The 20,000-nt window shown below is 46.0% G+C and overlaps 2 protein-coding genes across 2 annotated transcripts in view; one reads left to right on the forward strand and one right to left on the reverse strand.

The window, feature by feature from the left end:
- Positions 1 to 3,485, reverse strand: part of LOC113828297 (tubulin alpha-1 chain) — a 19,473-nt gene extending 15,988 nt beyond the window's left edge. The window contains exon 1 of the mRNA XM_070124866.1: positions 3,345 to 3,485. Within this exon, the coding sequence (XP_069980967.1) occupies positions 3,345 to 3,347 (3 nt within the window). The 5' untranslated portion in view covers positions 3,348 to 3,485. The remainder of the gene's footprint in view (positions 1 to 3,344) is intronic.
- Positions 1 to 20,000, forward strand: part of Ass (argininosuccinate synthase) — a 319,911-nt gene that overhangs the window by 286,694 nt on the left and 13,217 nt on the right. The window lies entirely within an intron of this gene.

Genomic DNA, 20,000 nt, shown 5'->3' on the forward strand with positions numbered 1-20,000 from the left:
GAGAGACTCTTAGAATCTGTGCACATGTCGATTCTCTATTCATCTCTTTAAACCTACCTTTATATACATTTGTCTATCTGTCCTTATCTCTATATACTTATCTTCACATCCATCTGCTTATCGGAATGGTTTTCTGGACACTACTTCATTACGTTTCCCGGTAATCTTTATTTTCTTACAGGTCAATCTGATCTGCAAACCAGCCTCATCTCTCTCTCTCTCTCTCTCTCTCTCTCTCTTCCTCCCTCATTCTTCTTCCCTAACTCTCTCTCTCTCTCTCTCTCTCTCTCTCTATCTATCTATCTCTATCTCTCTCTCTCTCTCTCTCTCTCTCTCTCTCTCTCTCTCTCGCTCTTTCTCTCTCGCTCTCTCTCTCTCTCTCTCTCTCTCTCTCTCTCTCTCTCTCTCTCTCTCTCTCTTCCTTCCTCCCCCTCCATTCCTACATTCTACTTCCCTCCCACTTCCTCCCTCGCTCTCCCTTTTTCTCCCTTAGAAAAGGTCTATCGAAAAACGGGGTCAAGTTAGCCAGTGTGACGATGAATAAATGATAAACAAAAGCATGAATCATACAATAAAAATATTTCAGGGAAGTAGACGCAACCGGATGGCACACCGTACAACATAGCCAACACAACATAGCCAACGTGGACGCGCATAATACAACAAATCTGCCTCTGGATAAGTGAGCGAATAAACCAAATGCTACACTATGATAAATGTGTCTCGTTAGGTCTCATTACTGAACGTGGATTAGTTGTTGACAGACAGCAGTATGAAGTGATCTTCGTAAAAAAATGTGTTAAGACATCTTGATTTTAAGGGAAGCGTGGTGTTGCATCCGGAAAGGGAAAGACTGATTCTTTGATACATTTATGTAAGATGGTGAGACCAGCTTGTCTTTTTATGTAAACATATATATGTATATATAAGTATGTGTGTGTGAATATGTATATATGTATATGTGTGCATATATATACATATATATATATATATATATATATATATATATATATATATATATATATATATATATATATAAACACAGACACACACACACACACACACACACACACACACACACACACACACACACACACACATATATATATACATATATATATATATATATATATATATATATATATATATATATATATATATATATATATGTATATATATATATATATATATATATATATATATATATATATATATATATATATATATATATACATTTCTCTCTCTCTCTCTCTCTCTCTCTCTCTCTCTCTCTCTCTCTCTCTCTATATATATATATATATATATATATATATATATATATATATATATATATATATATATATATATTCATATCTACTAATCTGTGTATTTGTTTATCTTTATCTACATCTATCTATCTATCTATCTATCTATCTATCTATCTATATACATGTATATACATATATATACATACATACATATATATATATATATATATATATATATATATATATATATATATATATATATACATACATACATATACATATATATACCCTTTTTGCGAGCGCGTGTTGACAGCCACGTCTACACAAAGCACCTCAGCGTCTTAGCTTATCACGAAAGAACATGATCCAGCACACAAAACGGACATGAATGAATCACCATCGTCTTCTGACCATAACACGGGATTCTTTCGCGAGGGAGAGCGTGTGTAAGCGAGGTCCCAGGGTGAAAGGGTGGGGAGGGGGGCGTGGTCTGCGAGGGGGGGATAGGGTGAGGGGGCGTGGTCTGCGAGGGGCGTGGTCTGCGAGGGGGGAGGTGAGGGGGCGTGGTCTGCGAGGGGGTGGTCTGCGAGGGGGAGGGTGAGGGGGCTTGGTCTGCGAGGGGGGGAGGGTGAGCGGGGCGTGGTTTGCGAGGGTGGGAGGGTGAGGGGGCGTGGTTTGCGAAAGGGAGAAGGGTGAGGGGGCGTGGTCTTCGAAAGGGGAAGGGTGAGGGGGCGTGGTCTGCGAGGGGGAAGAGGAAGGGGGCGTGGTCTTCGAAGGGGGAAAGGTTGAGGGGGCCGTGGTCTGTGAAAGGGTGAAAGGGTGAGGGCGGCGTGGTCTGCGAGGGGGAGGGTGGGAGCGTGGTCAGCGAGGTCTTCGAAAGGGGAAAGGGTGAGGGGGCGTGGTTTGCGAGGGGAAGGGTGAGAGGGCGTGGTCTGCGAGGGGGAGGGGTGAGGGGGGTCTGAGAGGGGGAAGGGGGAGGAGGCGTGGTCCCAGGGTGAAAGGGTGAGGGGGCGTGGTCTGGGAGGTGGAAGGGGGCGTGGTTTGCGAGGGGAAGGGGGAAGAAGGCGTGGTCTGCGAAATTGAAGGGTGAGGGGGGCGTGGCCTGCGAGGGGGAAGGGTGAGGGGGCGTGGTCCCAGGGTGAGGGGGCGTGGCCTGCGAGGGGGAAGGGTGAGGGGGCGTGGTCTGCGAGGGGGAAGGGTGAGGGGGCGTGGTTCCAGGGTGAAAGGGTGAGGGGGCGGTCTGCGAGGGGAAGGGTGAGGAGGCGTGGTTCCAGGGTGAAAGGGTGAGGGGGCGTGGTCTGCGAGGGGGAAGGGTGGAAGCGGAGCGCGAGGAGGCGACGGTGGTGGCGGTCTGCTTTCGCAAGAGTCCGGGGCAAGAGGAAGACGGAGGAGGGCGGAGGGGTGGGGGGGCCAGGGAGGGGGAGGATGGGAAGGAAGGGGAAGGAGGTGGAGGTGGAGGAGGATGGGGGGAGGGGGAGGATGGGAAGGAGGGGGGAGGAGGGAGGAGGGGAGGGAGGGAGGGGGATGGAGGAAGGGAGGGAGGGAGGGGGAGGAGGATGGGAAGGGGGAAGGAGGATGGGAGGGGGAGGAGTGAGTGGGTGGGTGGGGGCAGCAGGATGGGGGGGACGAGAGGACACTGGAGTGGACGGGGAGAGGGGGAGGGAGGGAAGGGGGGGAGTCACCATCCATCTCTCGCTAATCAAGAGTTCAATTATCTTCTCAACAATTCCGTTTCGCCAGCTGGCTTTGTCAACGGCCTGCTTACACTCACGCCAGCCCGTCGACGTCGTCACAGGCTGCCTGATCAGCGCCCCGTGTCAGCGAGCGACGCGAAAAGACACTCAAGCCGCATCTGAAGCCAGACCCTCCCCGGCCGAGCGAGCGCTGGAGGGCCAGGCATCACGGGAGGCTCAGCGCAGGAACACGAACAACCGCTCAAGCACAGACATCGGGGGCGAATCACAGTGCGTCGTACGTACCCATTTCTGCCCAGCACAGCGGAGGAGACAGGCGGATCACGCCCGTACACGGGAAAGCCCCTCCTTCTGCCGCCCACCCCGCCCACCACAATAAGCAAGGCGCCCACACTGCACGTACCATATCGGCGGTTTGTTCGGGCGGAAGACGACGTAATAAGGCCTCCTCGCTCACTTGACCAGAGTCGGGACGTGTCGGCGCTCCAGCTTGTATTTATACCCTGTGGTCACATGACCTGTGGGGTGGGTTCTGGTGGCGGCGGCGGCGGCGGCGGCGGCGGGGTGGGTGGTGGGCGAGGAGGTGGGTAGCGGGCGAGGAGGTGGGTAGGAGGTGGGAGGGATGAAAAGGGGTGAGGAGGGAGGGTGGGGAGTGAGCCGGCTGGCGGGGGGGTGAGGTGTGTGGGTGAGGAGGTGGTGAGATGGTGTGGTGTGAGGAAGGAGCAATTGTGCGGTCGGATGGTGCCGGGATGGTGATGGTGAAAGTGGAAATGACAGCGTGGTGGTGAGACACTAACCCGGCGAGGAAGCGAGAAGATGCCCTGGCGACAGAGGGACAAATAAGGAAGAAAATAACACCGCGGCGAGAAAGTGTTGCATGTTAATAGGGCATGAGTAAGGGGGAGGCAGGAGGGGGTGGTGGGAGGGAGTGCATAGCGAACCGTGCACTCGCGAACCGACAAGTGGGTTCAGAAGGAAAGGAAAGAAGGGTGGGGGGTTAGGCCTTAAACCCCTTCGCCCCCCTCCCCTCCCCCACCCCACCCCATCTCATGCACGAATCCTCAAGGCACTCGTCTGAGGAGGAGGAGACACCTGAGCCTCGGAAGCAGTGCATGGCAGAGATCGAGAGAGAAAACCTCATTCACTCGACACTAAAATATAAAAAAAAAACAACACACACGGACCCTACGATAACCTTTGCAATATCTTATTCCATTATTTCATTATTATTCATTTTATTCCACTTTTCCCAGGAGAATAAGGTAGTGAGCGAACCAAACCGAAACCAAATAGGGGATAACGAATAAAAGAGGAACAGAGATAAAGATGCTAATGCTGTCGATAAGGGCGATATGCCGATCATGCGGCGATCCAAAAAACGCATTAGGGTAGAGATCGAGAGGAGGGGGAGGGGAGGGGGAGGGGGAAGCAAGGAGGGAAGACAACATGGAAAACACAACATGGATAGAATGCAACTTGGGGGGCAGGCGAAAGCAAGGAGAGAATAGAAGAAGAAAAAAAGAAGAAGGAAGGAGAAACGAGGGTACGAGAGAGGCAAAAAAGACAAAAAACAAAACAAAGAGGAAGATACAGAACGAACACCGAAGAGAAGTGGGCGGGGACAGCAACATAAACAACAAATCCACGAGAAATAGCCGCGTGAATCAGCAAACAAGGGTCCCATTTGCATGACACTCTCACAGGTGTCATGCAGAAGTGAATGTAGAAGGGGGGGGAAGGGTAGGGTGGGGTGGGGGTGGGGAGGGTCGAGCCAAGTAAGGCAACGGGAGACCAAGAAGAACGTGGTGGGTGGGGATAGGGGTGCGTGTGTGGGCGCGGGTCAGAGGGATGTGATGGGGGGGGGGGGGATTGTGGGTGTGTGGGCGGGGATGAGTGGGTGGGTGGGCGTGAGGGGGGGAGATGAGGGAGGCTGGTTGACCGGTCGGCGTGGCTCCGGGCGGTGCGTTTGGATTTGGAAACGAGTGCCCGACGCCATGGATCGGGCGCCCGTCATTTGTTTCTTTGCGTCTACTCCTTCTTCTGTTTCTTTGCGTCTCCTTTCTCTTTTGTTTCTTTGCGCTTTCTCCATCTTTCGTTTCTTTGCGTCTACTCCTTCTTTTGTTTCTTTGCGTCTCCTCCTCCTTTTGTTTCTTTGCGTCTCTTTCCTCTTTTATTTCTTTGCGCTTTCTCCATCTTTCGTTTCTTTGCGTCTACTCCTTCTTTTGTTTCTTTGCGTCTCCTTCCTCTTTTATTTCTTTGCGCTTTCTCCATCTTTCGTTTCTTTGCGTCTCCTTCCTCTTTCGTTTCTTTGCGTCTCCTCCCTCTTTTGTTTCTTTGCGCTTTCTCTCTCTTTCGTTTCTTTGCGTCTCCTTCCTCTTTCGTTTCTTTGCGTCTCCTCTCTCTTTCGTTTCTTTGCGCTTTCTCCCTCTTTCGTTTCTTTGCGTCTCCTCTCTCTTTTGTTTCTTTGCGTCTTCTCCCTCTTTCGTTTCTTTGCGTCTCCTCTCTCTTTTATTTCTTTGCGTCTCCTTCCTCTTTCGTTTCTTTGCGCTTTCTCCCTCTTTCATTTCTTTGCGTCTCCTCTCTCTTTTGTTTCTTTGCGTCTCCTTCCTCTTTCGTTTCTTTACGTCTACTTTCTCTTTTCTTTCTTTGCGTCTCCTTCCTCTTTCGTTTCTTTGCGTCTCCTCTCTCTTTTATTTCTTTGCGTCTCCTTCCTCTTTCGTTTCTTTGCGTCTCCTCTCTCTTTTATTTCTTTGCGTCTCCTTCCTCTTTCGTTTCTTTGCGTCTCCTCTCTCTTTTGTTTCTTTGCGTCTCCTCTCTCTTTTATTTCTTTGTGTCTCCTCTCTCTTTTATTTCTTTGCGTCTCCTTCCTCTTTCGTTTCTTTGCGTCTCCTCTCTCTTTTATTTCTTTGCGTCTCCTTCCTCTTTCGTTTCTTTGCGTCTCCTCTCTCTTTTGTTTCTTTGCGTCTCCTCTCTCTTTTGTTTCTTTGCGTCTCCTTCCTCTTTCGTTTCTTTACGTCTACTTTCTCTTTTCTTTCTTTGCGTCTCCTTCCTCTTTCGTTTCTTTGCGTCTCCTCTCTCTTTTGTTTCTTTGCGTCTCCTTCCTCTTTCGTTTCTTTACGTCTACTTTCTCTTTTCTTTCTTTGCGTCTCCTTCCTCTTTCGTTTCTTTGCGTCTCCTTCCTCTTTCGTTTCTTTGCGTCTCCTCTCTTTTTTATTTCTTTGCGTCTACTCCCTCTTTTCTTTCTTTGCGTCTCCTCTCTCTTTTATTTCTTTGCGTCTCCTTCCTCTTTCGTTTCTTTGCGTCTCCTCTCTTTTTTATTTCTTTGCGTCTACTCCCTCTTTTCTGTCTTTGCGTCTCCTCTCTCTTTTGTTTCTTTGCATCTCCTCTCTCTTTTGTTTCTTTGCGTCTCCTCTCTCTTTTATTTCTTTGCGTCTCCTCCCTCTTTTGTTTCTTTGCTTCTCCTCTCTCTTTCGTTTCTTTGCGTCTCCTCTTTCTTTCGTTTCTTTGCGTCTCTTCTTTCTTTTGTTTTATTCCGTTTCCTCCCTCTTCCATTTCGGTCCAGGACTTGTATTCTCATAAATCCTACAACGTGAAGAAATACTGCCAATCATAAAGGTGATAAATTATGATAACAATATCTCTAAAAAGGATGAAAATCATGCTTGTTATCATTAAGATAATCTTATCAGCATTCACCATCATTATCAACATGAGGATTTTACATCACTATTATACTAACGTTTCTATCATCATAATCATCAAATCTACTATTCAAATGATCAAAATAATTATTATTGTTATTGTTATATTCAACAATTTACAATCGTTTCTATTGTTATTGTTATCGTTCCTAATTCAGTGTTTATTATCATTACCATCATTGTTGACATAACTGGCATTAACATCATAATTATCATTATCGTCGTCATCTTCAGCAGCCTCATAACAATGCTGATGAACACACAAGTCTGCTCGAAAGAGAGAGAGAGAGAGAGAGAGAGAGAGAGAGAGAGAGAGAGAGAGAGAGAGAGAGAGAGAGAGAGAGAGAGAGAGAGAGAGAGAGAGAGAGAGAGAGAGAGAGAGAGAGAGAGAGAGAGAGAGAGAGAGAGAGAGAGAGAGAAAAAGAGAGAGGGAGCGAAAGAGCGAAAGAGCGAGAGAGAGACGGACAGACAGACAGACAGAGAGGGAGTGAGGAGAGAGAGGAAGGAAGGAGGGAGAGAGAGAGAGAGAAAAGAGAGAGAGAGAGAGAGAGAGAGAGAGAGAGAGAGAGAGAGAGAGAGAGAGAGAGAGAGAGAGAGAGAGAGAGAGAGAGAGAGAGAGAGAGAGAGAGAGAGAGAGAGACGGACAGACGACAGACAGACAGACAGATAGACAGACAGAGAGGAGGGAGGAGAGAGAGGAAGGAAAGGGAGGGAGGGAGAGAGAGAGGGAGAGAGAGAGAGAGAGAGAGAGAGAGAGAGAGAGAGAGAGAGAGAGAGAGAGAGAGAGAGAGAGAGAGAGAGAGAGAGAGAGAGAGAGAGAGAGAGAGAGAGAGAGAGAAAGAGATAGAGAGAGAGAGAGTGGGGGGAGGGGGAGTTATGGAGAGAGAGAGAGAGAGAGCGAAGGAGATGGTCAGGCAGACAGACAGACAGACAGACTCAGATAGATAGGTAGATAGACAGACAGATTGAGGGACAGAAACAGACAGACAAACACAAACAGAAAACCTGACTGACTGGCTGATTGACAAACTGACTGACTGATTGACAAACTGACTGACTGATAGTCAGACAGACAGAGACAGAAAGACAGACAGACAGACTAGCTGACAGACAGAGATAGCCATAGAGGCAGAGAGACAGAAGAGATAAAGAGTAACTAGAGACAGACAAACAAACAGACACAGAGACACACGGCAAGCAGCCAACAACAAAATCCTTATATGGTTAAAAAATAAATAAGAATAAAAAGTAAAAATAAATAAATAAAAAGATGGTCGCAGGCCATTGGTTTTGCTGATTGAAATAATAAATACTTCTCCCATCCACATCAACCCACCCCAGCCCACTTGAACCCACTGCGATCCGCTTCGACTGCCCACTTTAATCCTCGTTATCCCAACGCATCCCACTTCACTCCACTTCGTTCCATCTTTAATCCACAGCATCCCATCTTCATTCATGTCAGCACACGTCACCTGAGCCCACCTCAGCCCACCTCAGCCCACGCCGACCCACCTCAACCCAGGCCTGCCCACCATCCCCCACTGAGGCCTATCTCAACGCACCTCACCTTACGTCACCCCAAGCATACCCACCTCAACCCACGTCAGCCCATATAAGCCCACGCTTGCCCACCATTGCCCACTGCGGCCTATCTCAACCCATCCTTCGCCAACCCACCTCAACCCACGCCTGCCCACCATCCCCCACTGCGGCCTATCTCAACCCACCCCATCCCACCCCACGCCGCTCCACCTCAACCCACGTCAGACCATATAAGCCCACGCTTGCCCACCATCCCCCACTGCGGCCTATCTCAACCCACCCCATCCCACCCCACGCCGCTCCACCTCGACCCACGTCAGACCATATAAGCCCACACTTGCCCACCATTGCCCACTGCGGCCTATCTCAACCCACTTCAACCGACCCCACGCCGCTCCACCTCGACCCACGTCAGACCATATAAGCCCACGCTTGCCCACCATCCCCCACTGCGGCCTATCTCAACCCACCTCAACCCACCCCACGCCGCTCCACCTCGACCCACGTCAGACCATATAAGCCCACGCCTGCCCACCATCCCCCACTGCGGCCTATCTCAACCCACCTCAAACCACCCCACGCCGCCCCAAACCTCAACCCCCAGACCATATAAGCCCACGCTTGCCCACCATTGACCACTGCCTCCTATCTCAACCCACCTCAACCCACCCCACGCCGCTCCACCTGGACCCACGTCACACCATATAAGCCCACGCCTGCCCACCATCCCCAACTGCGGCCTATCTCAACCCACCTCAACCCACCCCACGCCGCTCCAACTCAACCCACGTCAGACCATATAAGCCCAGGCTTGCCCACCATCCCCCCACTGCGGCCTATCTCAACCCACCCAACCCACCCCACGCTCCCACCTCGACCCACGTCAGGAACATATAAGCCCACGCCTGCCCACCATTGACCACTGCCTCCTATCTCAACCCACCTCAACCCACCCCACGCCGCTCCACCTCGACCCACGTCACCATATAAGCCCACGCTTGCCCACCATCCCCCACTGCGGCCTATCTCAACCCACCTCAACCCACCCCACGCCGCTCCACCTCGACCCACGTCAGACCATATAAGCCCACGCCTGCCCACCATCCCCCACTGCGGCCTATCTCAACCCACCTCAACCCACCCCACGGCGCTCCACCTCAACCCACGTCAGACCATATAAGCCCACGCTTGCCCACCATTGACCACTGCCTCCTATCTCAACCCACCTCAACCCATCCCACGCCGCTCCACCTCAACCCACGTCAGACCATATAAGCCCACGCTTGCCCACCATTGCCTACTGCCTCCTATCTCAACCCACCTCAACCCACCCCACGCCGACCCACCTCAACCCACGTCAGCCCATATAAGCCCACGCTTGCCCACCATTGCCCACTGCCTCCTATCTCAACCCACCTCAACCCACGTCAGACCATATAAGCCCACGCTTGCCCACCATTGCCCACTGCGGCCTGTCTCAACCCACCCTTCGCCAACCCACCTCAACCCACGCCTGCCCACCATTGACCACTGCCTCCTATCTCAACCCACCCCATCCCACCCCACGCCGCTCCACCTCAACCCACGTCAGACCATATAAGCCCACGCTTGCCCACCATCCCCCACTGCGGCCTATCTCAACCCACCCCATCCCACCCCACGCCGCTCCACCTCAACCCACGTCAGACCATATAAGCCCACGCTTGCCCACCATTGACCACTGCCTCCTATCTCAACCCACCTCAACCCACCCCACGCCGCTCCACCTCAACCCACGTCAGACCATATAAGCCCACGCTTGCCCACCATTGACCACTGCCTCCTATCTCAACCCACCCCATCCCACCTCCTCACCCAACAGGTTTTCACACTGTCCTTCCATCCAAGGTCACAGCGTCTTGAACGGCTATTTCCTGACCTTTTTTGACTCGTCTCGTAAACACTAAGTGCATTACTGAAAAGGAAATGAGAGATAGATGTATTTCTGAATTGGAAAATCGGAAAAATTACGTTTATAAATGGATAGATGTATAATTCACTAAAAATAATTAATGATAAAAAATAATTAAAAAAAGAGAGACAGAGAAAGAGAGAGAGAGAGAGAGAGAGAGAGAGAGAGAGAGAGAGAGAGAGAGAGAGAGAGAGAGAGAGAGAGAGAGAGAGAGAGAGAGAGAGAGAGAGAGAGAGAGAGAGAGAGAGAGAGAGAGAGAGAGAGAGAGAGAGAGAGAGAGAGAGAGAGAGAGAGAGAGAGAGAGAGAGAGAGAGAGAGAGAGAGAGAGAGAGAGAGAGAGAGAGAGAAAGAGAAAGAGAGAGAAAGAGAGAGAAAGAGAGAGAGAGAGAGAGAGAGAGAGAGAGAGAGAGAGAGAGAGAGAGAGAGAGAGAGAGAGAGAGAGAGAGAGAGAGAGAGAGAGAGTGGAGAGAGAGAGAGAGAGAGAGTGAGTGAGAGAGAGGGAGAGAGAGACAGAGAGAGAGAGAAAGAGAGAGAGAGAGAGAGAGAGAGAGAGAGAGAGAGAGAGAGAGAGAGAGAGAGAGAGAGAGAGAGAGAGAGAGAGAGAGAGAGAGAGAGAGAGAGAGAGAAAGAGAGAGAGAGAGAGAGAGAGAGAGAGAGAGAGAGAGAGGGAGAGAGAGAGAGAGAGAGAGAGAGAGAGAGAGAGAGAGAGAGAGAGAGAGAGAGAGAGAGAGAGAGAGAGAGAGAGAGAGAGAGAGAGAGAGAAAGAGAAAGAGAGAGAAAGAGAGAGAAAGAGAGAGAGAGAGAGTTAGAGAGAAAGAGAAAGAGAGAGAAAAAAGAGAGAAAGAGAAAGAGAGAGAAAGAGAGAGAGAGAGAGAGAGAGAGAGAGAGAGAGAGAGAGAGAGAGAGAGAGAGAGAGAGAGAGAGAGAGAGAGAGAGAGAGAGAGAGAGAGAGAAAGAGAGACATATGTAAGTTATCTTCAGAGATAGATCAACAGATGCAAATCAAAAATTAAAAAGAAGGAATTGAATCAATATCTAAAGTTTAATAACTGATAAGAGTCGATAGATAAATATATTGATAATCAAGCAATACATTTAGATGAAATTACAGAAAGAAAACATGTCTATAAATTAATGAATAGATAACCATCTTAAACAGACATAAATCGATCAAGTAATGAATGTTAGTGTATAAAATCAATATCAGAATGGAGAATAAAGCCTTCTAACATGCATATAATTACAAATATATTACAAAAGAAAGTACTAGTACAAGGAATAGTAAAATAAAGGTAAAAGAAATAGATCTCTTAAAGCATGATGAGAAAATGAAAAATCTATATTCTTCAAAGATGACTTATTAAGATCTAATTGAAGTTTATCTGACCTTATCTGAAGACAGTACTAATACTTGGTTTATCACGTGACCGAGGAAGCATTATGACAGCAAGACGGACTTGTATATATATGTATGTATATGTATGTATATATATATATATATATATATATATATATATATATATATATATATATATATATATATATATATATATATATATATATATATAGGGAGAGAGATTGGGATGGAGAGAGAGAGAGAGAGAGAGAGACAGAGAGACAGAGAGAGAGAGAGAGAGAGAGAGAGAGAGAGAGAGAGAGAGAGAGAGAGAGAGAGAGAGAGAGAGAGAGAGAGAAAGCTAGATAGATAGATTCAGAGAAAGAGAGAGGGAGATAGATAGATAGATAGATAGATAGATAGATAGAGAAATAGAGAGAGAGTAATGGAAGACGAAGAACCGAGAGAAACAAGAATAAAAAGAAATCGAAGTTCCACGAACAGGAGGAGAAGCGAAGAGCAAAAGATATATACCGAGAAGTAACAGAAAAAAAGACACAAGGACGCAATTAAACGAACACAAATAGGCAACGAAAAAAAAAGAGAAATAAAGAGGGAAAGGGAAGAGGATAGATTAACGATATCATAACAAGTATTGATAATAGAGATACGGAGAAAAATAAAGGAAAAGAGAGAAAGGTATATCGGGTGAGAGAGGACACAGGGAGAGCTGTTTTTTTTTTCTTTTTTTTTGAGTATGTGCTTATATAGCTATAAGTGAATGCATATACCATGTACGGTGTGTGCACATGCGCGCTCTCACTCACACACAGACACACACACACATACATTCGCTCAATCATACACACACACCCACACACACACATACACACGCCCTCGCTCAAACATACACACACACAAATACACACACACACACACACACATATATATACATACCCGCACCCCTTTCTGTGGAGAGATTTTGGTTTTGGTGGAGGCAGTGAGATTTTGGGGAGAAGAAGAGTTTGGATTGTTGGGTACCCAGGGCATTGGCCAGTGCAGTGAATATATATATATATATATATATATATATATATATATATATATATATATATATATATATATATATATATATATATATACATACATATATATATATATATATATATATATATATATATATATATATATATATATATATATATATACACACACACACATACAGACACACACACGCACACACACACACACACACACACACACACACATATATATATATATATATATATATATATATATATATATATATATATATATATATATATACATATATATATATATATATATATATATATATATATATATACATATATATATAAATATATATATATATATATATATATATATATATATATATATATACAAAGGGAGAGACAGATATATATAGAGAGCGACGAAATACAGACAGACAGACAGACAGAAAGACAGAGAGACTGACTAATAGACGGATAGATAGGTTGACAGATAAATATATACAGAGAGACAGAGCTCGAGCGACATGCAGAGAGAGGAAGAGACAGAGAGACAAACAGACTAATAACCCTTCAGACAGACAGACAGAAAGACAGAGAGATTGACTAATAGATGGATAGATAGATTGACAGATAAATATGTACAGAGAGATAGACCTCGAGCGAAGAGAGAAGAAGAGATAGAGGGACAAACAGACTAGAGCGACATGCAGAGAGAGGAAGAGACAGAGAGACAAACACACTAACAACCCTTCAGACAGACAGACAGACAGAAAGACAGAGAAATTGACTAATAGACAGATAGATAGATTGACAGATAAATATATACAGAGAGATAGAGCTCGAGCGAAGAGAGAGGAAGAGATAGAAAGACAAACAGAGTAGAGCGACATGCAGAGAGAGGAAGAGACAGAGAGACAAACTGACCAACAACCCTTCAGACAGACAGACAGACAGACAGACAGAAAGACAGAGAGATTGACCAATAGACGGATAGATAGATTGACAGATAAATATATACAGAGAGATAGAGCTCGAGCGAAGAGAGAGGAAGAGACAGAGAGACAAACAGACCAACAACCCTTCAGACAGACAGACAGACAGACAGACAGATAGGCAGACAGACAGACAGACAGACAGACAGACAGACAGACAGAGAAACGACATCTTTGGGAAGAATTCGTGGAGGGCGAGAGACAAAGGCGAAGCGACCGAGCCAAGCGCTGGGTCCACGCACTCTGAAGCTCATGGAACTCCTACCGCTTCGGTCTCGCTCTCTTTCCCCTTCTCCTCCTCCTCTTTCTCCTTCGCTCCTCCTCTCTTTTTCCTTCTCTTCCCTCTCCTCGTCTTATCTCTTCGTGTTTCTCCTGATTCTCTCCTCTTTCTCCTCCTCTCCTCCTCCTTTTTTCCTTCTCTTCCCTCTCATCGGCTTATCTCATCGCGTTTTTTCCTGATTCTCTCCTCTTTCTCCTCCTCTCTTTTTTATTCCTTCTCTTCCCTCTCCTCGTCTTATCTCTTCGCGTTTCTCTGGATTCTCTCCTCTTTCTCCTCCTCTCCTCCTCTTTTTTTTATTCCTTCTCTTCCCTCTCCTCCTCGTCTTATCTCTTCGCGTTTCTCTTGATTCTCTCCTCTTTCTTCTCCTCTCCTGCTCTTTTTTTTCATTCTCTTCCCTCTCCTCATCTTATCTCTTCGCGTTTCTCCTGATTCTCTCCTCTTTCTCCTCCTCTCCTCCTCTCTTTTTTATTCCTTCTCTTCCCTCTCCTCGTCTTATCTCTTCGCGTTTCTCTTGATTCTCTCCTCTTTCTCCTCCTCTCCTCCTCTCTTTTCCCTTCTCTTCCCTCTCCTCGTCTTATCTCTTCCCGTTTCTCCTGATTCTCTCCTCTTTCTCCTCCTCTCCTCCTCTCGTATTTATTCCTTCTCTTACCTCTCCTCGGCTTATCTCTTCGCGTTTCTCCTGATTCTCTCCTTTTTCTCCTCCTCTCATCCTTCTTCTTTTGCTGGGCCTCTTCTTCTTCCTCTTCTCCTCATCTCCTCATCTCCTTCTCCTAGTCCTCTCCTCCTCTTCCTCTCCTCCTCCTTCACCTCCTCTTCCTCCTCCTCCTCCTGATACCCCTCCTCTTTCTCCTCCTCTGTTTTTTATTCCTTCTCTTTCCTCTCCAGGGCTTATCTCTTCTCGTTTCTCCTGATTCTCTCCTCTTTCTCCTCCTCTCCTCCTCTCTTTTTTTCCTTCTCTTCCCTCTCCTCGTCTTATCTCTTCGTGTTTCTACTGATTCTCTCCTCTTTCTCCTCCTCTCCTCCTCTCTTTTTTATTCCTTCTCTTCCCTCTCCTCGTCTTATCTCTTCGCGTTTCTCTTGATTCTCTCCTCTTTCTCCTCCTCTCATCCTTCTTCTTTTGCTTCTTCTTCCTCTTCTCCTCATCTCCTTCTCCTAGTCCTCTCCTCTCTCCTCCTCCTCTCCTCTTCCTCTTCTCCTCCTTCTCCCCCTCCTCCTCCTCCTCCTGATACCCCTCCTCTCTTCTCCTCCTCCTCCTCCTCTTCCACCTCCTACTGCTACTCTTCTTCCTCCTTCCCCTTTTTTCTTTTTCTTCTTCTTCTTCTTCTCCATCCCTCTCCTCTTTCTCCTCATCCTCATCCTACTCTACCTCCTCCCCTCCCCTCCTCTTCTCCAACTCATCTTCCTTCTTTCAAATTCCTTCTTCTCCTCTTCCTCTTTCCTTCCCCTCCTCCATTTCCTTTCTTTCTTTCTCTTCTTCTTCCTTCCCTCTTCATTTCCCCCTGCTCTTCCTCTCTTTTCCCTTTCATTTCCTCCTTTTCTTTCTTCCTTCCTCCTCTTCCATGCTATTCCAATTCTCCTTCTTTCTATTATGGTTTCTCAAAACCTCCTTTTTCCATTTTCTCTCTCCTCTTCCTAATTTCCTTCTCTTTCTTTTTACCTTTCTCTTCGTCTTCCTCTTTCTCCTTACTTTATTTTCTCCTTCTTCTGCTTTTCCTATTTTAGTTTATCTGCTTAGTTGTTCGTTTTCCAATCCATTTACTTTCTCTTTCTTATATATTCTCTTCCACCGGTTTCTCTTCCTTTCTCTTCTCAATCTTCATTTTCCTTCTTCACTTTCTTCTCCACTTACTCCCTTCTTTCGTGTCTTCATCCAGCCATTTTCTCGTGTTTATTTCTTCCACCTGCTTTCTCCTTCTACATCTTCTCATCCACCCATTATCTTGTTTTTTTTTTCCCATCTACTCTCTTTCTCTTTTTTCCGGCCCACCTATTTTCAGCTTTATCTTTTCATCCATCCACTTTTTCGTTATTTTCTTTCTTTTCATCCATCCATATTCTCCTTTGTTTGTTTTCCTCTCTTCTCTTTATTTCTCTCTCTCTCTCTCTCTCTCTCTCTCTCTCTCTCTATATATATATATATATATATATATATATATATATATATATATATATATATATATATATATATATACAATCAATTTCTCGCATTTGTTGTTATTGATGTTGTTTTTTCTCCTCCACCCTCTTTCTCCCTCTTCCTCCAAACCTCTTCTTCTTTTTCTATTTCTCTTTTTTTTTTCTCATAATGTTCCTTCTTATATTACTTCGTCTCCCTCCTTTTTGCCTTTTGTTTTCTTTCTTGTTATTATTAGCTTCATTATAATCATTTCTGCTGTTAATATTATCTTCATTAACGCAATTTCATTTTCTTCACTATCATCATTTTACATTTTCCTTTTTTTCTGATACTATATAATTTTTGTTATATATTTTTTTTCATCTATATTTATCCTGTTGTTGTTGTTGTTTTCCTTACATATTTATCTCATGTTTGTTCTTCTTCCTGTTTCATCGCCTCTTCCACAATCTTGGTCCTCCTCTTCCTCCACCTCCTCTTCCTCCGCCACCTCCTCTTCCTCCTCCTCCTCACTCTCCCTCCTCTCCGAGTGCGGCCTCTCATGCCCCCCTAACTCCCCCCCCCTCTCTGCCCTCCCCTCTCTCCCTGTGCACCCCCCCCCCGCATGTAGTCCCCCCTACCCCCTCCCCTCCACCTCCCTCCTTCTCCCCACCCCCTTGTGCCTCCCCCTTTTCCTCCCCCCTACCCCCCACCCACTCCCTTGTACCCACCTCCCCTCCACCTCCCCTTCCCTCGTGCCCCCTCCCCTCCTCTCACTCGTGGTTCCCACATTATCCTTGTTTCACCTTTTCACTTTACTCTATTCGCAGCCCGAGGCATTGTGTCCTTCTTAGAGACTCGCCACCTTTGTAACATTTTAATTAAGAATGCGTTTCCATCCACCTTTTCACCCCCGCCCCCCTCACACACAAATATTTTCCCCTCTGACGTGACAAAGGACTGGGACTCCATGCTTGCCTTCAGCCAATCAGGACCCAGGACCACGCTCATGACGTCATCGCCACGTCAGAATACGTCACACACACGTCATAGATGACGTCACTACTGAGCCCCGACTCCTCTAAACCAATCTCCTCGGAGGACCCTTTTTTTCTTTCTTTTTTTGGGGGGGCCAGTTAGCCGGGTTCTGACGTCACGCCTGTATCGACCCCTCCTCTGTAAGCCTTCGTTCGCTTTGAAACGTTAAATTCCACGTCTAGTGTGGCGCGCCCGATGGAGCCAACATGGCCCCGGTTGCCGCACGCCCAGCAACGAAACGTGGATGCCCCTCCGTCGTGGGTCGAAGCCATGGCAACAGTATCGCGAGCGGGGGATATTGCCACGGCAACACGAACCCTTGGCCGTGCGTTTCGGGGTGTCGACGCTGCCGTGTGTGTGTGTGTGTGAGTGCGCCCACTCGCAAGCACGGCGATCGCTTGCCTTCGTCACCGATCAGATCGCCAGGACGAAAATATATAACGCTATCAGAACTTCTTTTTCCCCAATGAATCTTGCGAGGCTTCGCTGCATGCAATATTGCGTGGTTGCATGTGATCGCGTTGTTGTCTGTATCACGCTTTCTGTGTATCTTGTTATCGTCAGAATCATCGCTTATTTCGTAGTGAATAATCATCTTTATGAATACGCTACAGCCTACAAATATTATAATCGACATATTGTGTCATTATAATCATTATCCAGGTCAATTCAGTATCGTATTTGTCGCCATAATCGATCAAAGCTTTTCATGATGATCTCAGTAATGAAATGACATTATCACCAGTACCACAGTAACTACGAATAGTTGATGTAACTGCCTATATGGTCTTTGTCCTTCAATTCACTGCTTGGGCATATCACCATCAGCATATCATTACGATCACGAATTTCACTGCAGGCTATCACAATCAGTTAATATTATAATCATAATTTACACTGCTTTAAGCATCATTACTTGTATATTTTCAAAAAAAAAAAAAAAATCAACAGGTAACAAATCCACCTGTCTATTTTGGGACGTTTAGTTCAAAAGAAGGATTATTCTTAACAAGCAACTGCCGTATTCAGTCTTAATACAACCTTTTCTATACCGAGCAAGCAACAGCCCTGTTCAGATTTATCAAAGGTTCTTCTTACCAAGCAACAATACTGTCTCACCGAAGCCGAAACCACAGAGCTTCTCATCACCTTACCTGTGTCCTCTTTCTTCCTCTTCGCTTTATCTTTAATCTTTATCCTCTTTTCACTATCTTCGTGTTCGTTTTTTCTCTTTGCCTTTATCTGCTGAGCCTTGGTGAGTGTGTGTGTGTGGGGGGGGGGTGAGTCTGTGTGTGTGCGTGTGTGTGTGTGTGTTTGTGAGTGTGTGTGGGTGTGGGTGTGAGTGTGTGTGTATGTGTGTGTGTGTGTGTGTGTGTGTGTGTGTGTGTGTGTGTGTGTGTGTGTGTACGCGTGCGTGCGTGCGTGTGTGTGTGTGTGTGTGTGTGTGCGTGTGTGTGTGCGTGAATGTCTATTTACTTCTGCGTTTCTTCAGACAAAGAAAAAAACGGATATGCCCATTATATTGACTGTTTGCGACTGTGTTTGTTTATCATTACTTATTTGTGGGGATTTGTGTGTATTTTAGATGTCTTCTTCTTTGTTTAACTATTAAAGATTTTGATGCTTTCGAAACGCGAATGACGCTTATCAATTCTATTCCAGTATTTCTATATATAGTCACGTATATTGTGAACCAATTTAGAATATCTTATCTGACTCTCCCTCTTTTCCTGTTTCTTCTTTCTCCTCTTTCTCTTTCTTTAACTTTTTCTTTATCTGGTTATCTTCATCTCTCTCTCTCTCTCTCTCTCTCTCTCTCTCTCTCTCTCTCTCTCTCTCTCTCTCTCTCTCTCTCTCTCTCTCTCTCTCTGTCTCCCTCCCCCCCTCTCTCTCTCTCTATCTATCTATCTATCTATCTATCTCTTTCTCTCTTTCCCTCCCTCCCCCCCATCTCTCTTTCTTTCTCTCTCTCTCTCTCTGCTCCCTTCCTCTTCCTCTTCCTTCCCATCCTCTTCCTCTCTCACACAGCTTGCCTAAATGAATGTCCTTCTCTCACTGGGAGTGGAGAAGGGAACATATATCTCTCCTCTGGCACGAAATGAGAGCTGTGGGAAATGCAGTGTCAGTATTTTAAACGTAGGAAACCCCGCGTGTTATTTTTGGCAGGGTAGGTCCTCGGTTCTACTGGAAAGGGAAGGGATGGGAAGGGATAGGTAGGTAGGGAGAGGGTGTGGGTGTGTGGCGTCGAGTGGGGTACTTTTCGGGGCCTTCGGGTTTCTGGTGGGGTCCCTCGGGTTTTTTTCGGTGGGGGGGGGGGGTACTTCGGGGTTCTAGGATGGTTTTTTTTGTGGTGTATTTTGGAGGTTCCTTCGGGGGGTCCTTCGGGGAGTCCTTCGGGGGGTGGGGGGTGGGGGGGTCCTTCGGTTCTTGGTCCCGGCTGTCTTCGTTTTTGTTTCTATTTTTTTATCATTTATTTATTTATTTATCTATTTATCTATTTATTTCTATTTTTTTATGAGGGAGGTGGATTATCATTATTCGTTAAATTTTTGTTTCTATATTCTTTGCTTTATCGTTTTTCTTACTTATCGTTGCTATTCTCGCTATTTCCATTGGCTTTTCTATTATCATTCTCACTATTATTATTGTCTTTGTCATTGTTGTAATTATTTTAGTTAACATTGTTACTATTAGTATTGTCCTGACATGGATGTTATTGTTGTAGATGTTATTAGAGGTCTACTAACAACCATTATAGTTTCAGTTGTTTTTGTGAGTTATTATAATTACCTTTGTTTATTGTAAATATTTCTTTTCGTGTTCGCCTCTTTGGCAATATCATCATCGCTGTCTTTCATTATCACTTTTATCACCTTTCTTCTTCTATCTGTCTTTGTTGTTGTTCTATCTTCTTTTATTCTGGTCATCGTATTTCTTTTCTTCATCTTCATTCTCTTTTTCTTTTTCTTCGTCCTCCTTGCCTTTTTATCGTCGTTTTTATCCGCGTCTTCATCTTCCTTTTCTTCGTGTTTCTCATTTTCCTTGTTCTCCTTGCCTTTCTTTCCT

The sequence above is a fragment of the Penaeus vannamei genome, chromosome 1, assembly GCF_042767895.1.
Source record: "Penaeus vannamei isolate JL-2024 chromosome 1, ASM4276789v1, whole genome shotgun sequence".
Classification (NCBI taxonomy): Eukaryota; Metazoa; Arthropoda; class Malacostraca; order Decapoda; family Penaeidae; genus Penaeus; species Penaeus vannamei.